The following is a 7,209-nucleotide window of genomic DNA, read 5'->3' as shown; positions in this document are numbered from 1 at the left end:
CCCATTACCCGGCCCCGGCTGGTCACAGGTTGTGTGCTGAGCGCCCATTACCCGGCCCCGGCTGGTCACAGGTTGTGTGCTGAGCGCCCATTACCCGGCCCCGGCTGGTCACAGGTTGTGTGCTGAGCGCCCATTACCCGGCCCCGGCTGGTCACAGGTTGTGTGCTGAGCGCCCATTACCCGGCCGGTCACAGGTTGTGTGCTGAGCGCCCATTACCCGGCCCCGGCTGGTCACAGGTTGTGTGCTGAGCGCCCATTACCCGGCCCCGGCTGGTCACAGGTTGTGTGCTGAGTGCCCATTACCCGGCCCTGGCTGGTCACAGGTTGTGTGCTGAGCGCCCATTACCCGGCCCTGGCTGGTCACAGGTTGTGTGCTGAACGCCCATTACCCGGCCCCGGCTGGTCACAGGTTGTGTGCTGAGCGCCCATTACCCGGCCCTGGCTGGTCACAGGTTGTTTGCTGAGCGCCCATTACCCGGCCCCGGCTGGTCACAGGTTGTGTGCTGAGCGCCCATTACCCGGCCCTGGCTGGTCACAGGTTGTGTGCTGAGCGCCCATTACCCGGCCCCGGCTGGTCACAGGTTGTGTGCTGAGCGCCCATTACCCGGCCCCGGCTGGTCACAGGTTGTGTGCTGAGCGCCCATTACCCGGCCGGTCACAGGTTGTGTGCTGAGCGCCCATTACCTGGCCCCGGCTGGTCACAGGTTGTGTGCTGAGCGCCCATTACCCGGCCCTGGCTGGTCACAGGTTGTGTGCTGAGCGCCCATTACCCGGCCCTGGCTGGTCACAAGTTGTGTGCTGAGTGCCCATTACCTGGCCCTGGCTGGTCACAGGTTGTGTGCTGAGCGCCCATTACCCGGCCCCGGCTGGTCACAGGTTGTGTGCTGAGCGCCCATTACCCGGCCCCGGCTGGTCACAGGTTGTGTGCTGAGCGCCCATTACCCGGCCCCGGCTGGTCACAGGTTGTGTGCTGAGCGCCCATTACCCGGCTGGTCACGGGTTGTGTGCTGAGCGCCCATTACCCGGCCCCGGCTGGTCACGGGTTGTGTGCTGAGCGCCCATTACCTGGCCCTGGCTGGTCACAGGTTGTGTGCTGAGCGCCCATTACCCGGCCCCGGCTGGTCACAGGTTGTGTGCTGAGCGCCCATTACCTGGCCCTGGCTGGTCACAGGTTGTGTGCTGAGCGCCCATTACCCGGCCCCGGCTGGTCACAGGTTGTGTGCTGAGCGCCCATTACCCGGCCCTGGCTGGTCACAGGTTGTGTGCTGAGCGCCCATTACCCGGCCCCGGCTGGTCACAGGTTGTGTGCTGAGCGCCCATTACCCGGCCGGTCACAGGTTGTGTGCTGAGCGCCCATTACCCGGCCCTGGCTGGTCACAGGTTGTGTGCTGAGCGCCCATTACCCGGCCCCGGCTGGTCACAGGTTGTGTGCTGAGCGCCCATTACCCGGCCCTGGCTGGTCACAGGTTGTGTGCTGAGCGCCCATTACCCGGCCCCGGCTGGTCACAGGTTGTGTGCTGAGCGCCCATTACCTGGCCCCGGCTGGTCACGGGTTGTGTGCTGAGCGCCCATTACCCGGCCCCGGCTGGTCACGGGTTGTGTGCTGAGCGCCCATTACCCGGCCCTGGCTGGTCACAGGTTGTGTGCTGAGCGCCCATTACCCGGCCCCGGCTGGTCACAGGTTGTGTGCTGAGCGCCCATTACCTGGCCCTGGCTGGTCACAGGTTGTGTGCTGAGCGCCCATTACCCGGCCCCGGCTGGTCACAGGTTGTGTGCTGAGCGCCCATTACCCGGCCCTGGCTGGTCACAGGTTGTGTGCTGAGCGCCCATTACCCGGCCCCGGCTGGTCACAGGTTGTGTGCTGAGCGCCCATTACCCGGCCGGTCACAGGTTGTGTGCTGAGCGCCCATTACCCGGCCCCGGCTGGTCACAGGTTGTGTGCTGAGCGCCCATTACCCGGCCCTGGCTGGTCACAGGTTGTGTGCTGAGCGCCCATTACCCGGCCCCGGCTGGTCACAGGTTGTGTGCTGAGCGCCCATTACCTGGCCCCGGCTGGTCACGGGTTGTGTGCTGAGCGCCCATTACCCGGCCCCGGCTGGTCACGGGTTGTGTGCTGAGCGCCCATTACCCGGCCCCGGCTGGTCACAGGTTGTGTGCTGAGCGCCCATTACCCGGCCCTGGCTGGTCACAGGTTGTGTGCTGAGCGCCCATTACCCGGCCCCGGCTGGTCACAGGTTGTGTGCTGAGCGCCCATTACCCGGCCGGTCACAGGTTGTGTGCTGAGCGCCCATTACCCGGCCCTGGCTGGTCACAGGTTGTGTGCTGAGCGCCCATTACCCGGCCCCGGCTGGTCACAGGTTGTGTGCTGAGCGCCCATTAACCGGCCCTGGCTGGTCACAGGTTGTGTGCTGAGCGCCCATTACCCGGCCCCGGCTGGTCACAGGTTGTGTGCTGAGCGCCCATTACCTGGCCCCGGCTGGTCACGGGTTGTGTGCTGAGCGCCCATTACCCGGCCCCGGCTGGTCACGGGTTGTGTGCTGAGCGCCCATTACCCGGCCCCGGCTGGTCACAGGTTGTGTGCTGAGCGCCCATTACCCGGCCCTGGCTGGTCACAGGTTGTGTGCTGAGCGCCCATTACCCGGCCCCGGCTGGTCACAGGTTGTGTGCTGAGCGCCCATTACCTGGCCCCGGCTGGTCACGGGTTGTGTGCTGAGCGCCCATTACCCGGCCCCGGCTGGTCACGGGTTGTGTGCTGAGCGCCCATTACCCGGCCCCGGCTGGTCACAGGTTGTGTGCTGAGCGCCCATTACCCGGCCCCGGCTGGTCACAGGTTGTGTGCTGAGCGCCCATTACCCGGCCCCGGCTGGTCACAGGTTGTGTGCTGAGCGCCCATTACCCGGCCCCGGCTGGTCACAGGTTGTGTGCTGAGCGCCCATTACCCGGCCCCGGCTGGTCACAGGTTGTGTGCTGAGCGCCCATTACCCGGCCCCGGCTGGTCACAGGTTGTGTGCTGAGCGCCCATTACCCGGCCCCGGCTGGTCACAGGTTGTGTGCTGAGCGCCCATTACCCGGCCCCGGCTGGTCACAGGTTGTGTGCTGAGCGCCCATTACCCGGCCCTGGCTGGTCACAGGTTGTGTGCTGAGCGCCCATTACCCGGCCCCGGCTGGTCACAGGTTGTGTGCTGAGCGCCCATTACCCGGCCCCGGCTGTGTCTGGCATCGTCCAGCTCTGTAGTGCGCAGAGCCAGTGACACAAAGGTGCTGACTGTAAGCAGCGCCGCCGTGGGCGGACAGGCAGGAGGACAGATAGCCGCGTCTCCCTCCGCCACCTCCCGCACTATCTCGCCGCCCGCTAGGTGCATGCTCCGCGCTGTGATGCGGCCGGACCACCTTAAGCGCCGTGGCCCCGCCCCCTCCGTGCGATCACATTGGCTGCGGCCGCTGTGAGCGATTCATCGCTGAAATGCAAAACTTGTTGCTGCCGTGTGGGGCTGAGGACACAGTGCGGAGCTCACACCGGACTCGGACGCCGCAGCACCGGGCAGCTCCTGCCATGCAGGTGGCACGGATGAAAGTTGCAGCCAGTTGGACGTGGATGGAGTGAGTGGCAGCGCGCGTCCTGTGCCCGGTGACTTGTGCCCTGCCCCGGAGCGGTGTGCGATCTGCCAGCAGGCCGGGCCCCGTCCCGTTGCACCATGTGAGCCGGTCGCCGGGCCACACAGCATCGCTCACGGTCTGGACTGTCATGACGTATTGATCGGTGGGTGGAATTATGTTTGGGCTGGAGCAGTTTGAGCCGCAGATCAATAGCAGAAGCGCCGGCCAAGGAGACAGGAGCTTCCCCCAGCCCGGGCTGAACATGAGCTCCCACTACAAGAGCCCTGCCTTCCACTCCGGGGGCTCCGCCGCCGCTGTGGACCCCTCCATAGGAGCTATGACCGAGCCTGCCATGATGGCCATGAACCTCAGCATGAACGGAGAGCCCTATGGGTACCATGCCAGGGGGCACTCCGAGCTCCACGCTGGTGGCATGCATGGCTTCTTCAGCAACCAGCATCACCCTCACCAGCATCACCCTCACTTCAGCGGTAACTTTGGAGGTCCTGCTGATGCCTCAGCGTCCTGCCTGCACGGGGGTCGTCTCATGGGTTACAACAATAATCTTGGCAATCCTCAAGCCTTTGGTGAGGGCTACGAGCAGCTGGCAGAGAACCAGGCAGGAGAAGGCTTTGGCCAGCAGAGGACAGGTAACCTTCCTGAGTTTCAGCACCCTAACTCCACTGCCTCCAACCATGCTGTCCCTGCACCCTGCCTGCCCCTAGACCAGTCTCCCAACCGAGCGGCCTCCTTCCATGGGCTTCCTTCATCCACCTCTTCTGATTCTCATACCTTGGAACAAAGGAGACTCCACAACCAAGGAGGTGTGGATCCACTGGAATACAATTACCCCAGCGACGCTCCTGCGGGACACTTTGAGGTACCTGTGTTTTCTCCTTCTGATTCTGAGGGGCATTATGGTGCCGGGAGACAGGTTTCTGCTGGTTCTTTTCCTGGTGCTTCTGTTTTGCCAAGACCTCCTGGGATGGTGGGCATGACTAAGGTTCACCCACAGCAACAGCACGGGGTGTTCTTTGAGAGGTTTGGAGGTGCTCGAAAAATGCCTGTGGGCATGGAGCCTGCGGTGAATGCCAGGCACCCCCTCCTGCAACAGCAACAGCAGACAGGTTTACTTGCCAGACAAAACTCTTGCCCGCCAGCAATTACCAGGCAGCAACAAGCAGAAGGCAGTACCTCAAACCCAAACCTGCCGGACAATGGACCAGTAATGCAGAACCAGCATTCCCAGTTTGAGTACCCCATTCAAAGACTGGAGAATAGAAATATGAATCCTTATTCGGAGTCAATGTTCAATATGCAGCAGGGACCTCCACAGCAACCTCCAAATCAAAGATTGCAGCACTTTGATGCCCCCTACATGAATGTTACCAAAAGGCCCAGATTTGACTTTCCGAATAACCACGGTGTTGACAACTGTGCTGCCTGGAATAACAACAGCATTCACAACGCTGGCCTAGACAGTCACCTTTCTCCTTCCACCTATCCTGGACTCCCAAGTGACTATACTCCCCAAGTGCCAGAAAGCTTTCCCCCTGGTCCAGCATTGCAGCACCCCGGCCCAGATCACCAGTCCATTCAACAGCGGCAAAACGCAGCAATGATGATTAAACAAATGGCTTCCAGAAACCAACAACAGAGAATGAGACAGGCTAATCTACAGCAATTGGGCCATCACGGGGATGTTAATCAAAGCAGCATTGTCCATGGAGGTCAAGTGGGGAGCATGCCGCAGCCTAACTTTGATCGTGATGGGGGAAGGATTGGTAATTTTGACTCTCAAAACTCACATGTGGGTCAGGAAAATGCTTGGTTTCCTGGACCTCACCCACCAGGAGATATTCTTCAGAGGAGAATGGGTGGGTCAAGTATTCCCGCTGATCCCGCATCCCATGATATAAATTTACAGCAGAATGGGTCAAATATGATTTTTAGGCCAGGTGTCAATAGGATGGGTCTTCAGGAGTCATTAGGGATGCCAGGAGAGGGGCACGTTCAGGCCTTACATTCTCCAAATATGCACTCTCAGTTCGGAAACAATATTACTAACTTAGCTCAAATGCAGTCTCCGGGTGGAGGGGTGGGCATGAATAGTACTACAACTGAGCGGAGAGGACCCCCAGATTTCACAACCCCAGGTATAGGACAGCAGTCAGGTTTTCCGTTTGTTGGATCAAATAGACAGTCAACACCACATAATCCAACAGGTGTAAATTCATCCCCAAGTTCCTACCAACCTCAGTCAGATTTCCAAGCAAGCCAGCGCTCCACAGCTAGCAAATTAGGGGCACTGTCCCTAGGTTCATTCAATAAACCTACTGCAAAAGAAAATATGTTTGGACAAAGCTGTTTAGCTGCCCTTTCCACAGCCTGTCAAAATATGATTGCTAGTTTAGGTGCTCCAAACCTCAATGTAACATTTAATAAAAAAAGCCAAGCCGAGGGGAAACGAAAGCTGAGCCAAACGGAGAATGAACTAAATAACAACAGTGGAAATGGTACTAATTCTGAATATTTCCCTGGGGGCTCTTCTCAAGCCAGTCAGGGGCCTGGTGCTTCCAATAATAACTGCAAATCTGCAGGGCAAAATGGGGCATCCCAACCCACCCAGGGAGAAACAAGTCTTTCCCCAAACTACAATATTGATGGGACTCCTGGCAATGATGGCAAACCAGTAACTGGTGGTGGACGTGGGAGGGGTAGGAGAAAAAGAGACAGTGGACATGTGAGCCCAGGTAATTATTTTGATAAATATTCTGCAGACAGTGGGGGCGCTGTCATCAGCCCAGGGCAACAAGGCCAGTCTGCAAATACAGTAGAGCCTGGTGGGACTCAGCATGACAAGCCTTTGACTTCTCCATCTTGGGCTAAAGGTGGGGAGCTACTACTTGGTGATCAACCGGACCTCATGTCGTCTTTGGACAGTGGAATTCAAAGTGTGACTAAATCAGATAGTAGCTCACCTCATGTTGACTTCTCTGAAGATGTCAACACTACGTATGGCAACGAAGATGAAGTTTCTTCTAGTTCAGATAACAACATATCGAAACCAAGCAACTGTCCTTTGTTAACAGGGTCTCCAAAAATTCAACGGAACGAACATGGACTTCTTAATGGACAAAAACCAATGGGTCTAAGTATTCTAAATAACACTACCTCTCTCCCGGACAGTTATGGGTTGAGCAGTACTGGAGCTGGCCACCCTGGTACTCCAGGGATGGAACAGGTCCGCACTCCAACTAGCACATCAACCCAGGATGAGATCCACCCTCTAGAGATATTGCAAGCACAGATCCAACTTCAGAGACAGCAGTTCAGCATTTCTGAAGACCAACCCTTGGGGATGAAGAATAAAAAAACTGACTGTACTGCTCAAAATGTGGACAGTGAATTGAACAGTTGTTGCTCTGACAATGTCAAAAATTCCATGAGTACGATAGACCTTGACTCTCTTATGGCAGAGCATAATTCTACCTGGTACATGCCTAATGAGAAATCATTGATGGAGGGAGAAGACGACGATAAATCTATTACACCTTGGGATAAATCAAAGAGCCAACAACCCAACAAAGAAGGTATATACATTTAATTATA

At 58.1% G+C, this 7,209-nt stretch overlaps 1 protein-coding gene across 2 annotated transcripts in view; it reads left to right on the top strand.

Annotated features, from left to right (window-relative positions):
- Positions 1 to 3,358: 3,358 nt before the first annotated feature.
- Positions 3,359 to 7,209, top strand: part of MN1 (MN1 proto-oncogene, transcriptional regulator) — a 66,566-nt gene continuing 62,715 nt past the window's right edge. The window contains exon 1 of one of the 2 annotated variants that reach the window (XR_012233611.1): positions 3,359 to 7,190. Coding sequence is in view for 1 of the 2 variants with exons in the window: in XM_073582689.1 (XP_073438790.1) it covers positions 3,773 to 7,190 (3,418 nt within the window). In the remaining variant the exon portion in view is untranslated. The remainder of the gene's footprint in view (positions 7,191 to 7,209) is intronic. The other variant, XM_073582689.1, reaches the window with a different exon arrangement.

This window comes from Dendrobates tinctorius, unplaced genomic scaffold, assembly GCF_039654945.1.
Source record: "Dendrobates tinctorius isolate UK_male_01 unplaced genomic scaffold, ASM3965494v1 ptg000073l, whole genome shotgun sequence".
NCBI lineage: Eukaryota > Metazoa > Chordata > Amphibia > Anura > Dendrobatidae > Dendrobates > Dendrobates tinctorius.
The sequence above is the reverse complement of the archived record's forward strand: the minus strand, read 5'-3'. Positions and strand labels throughout refer to the sequence as shown.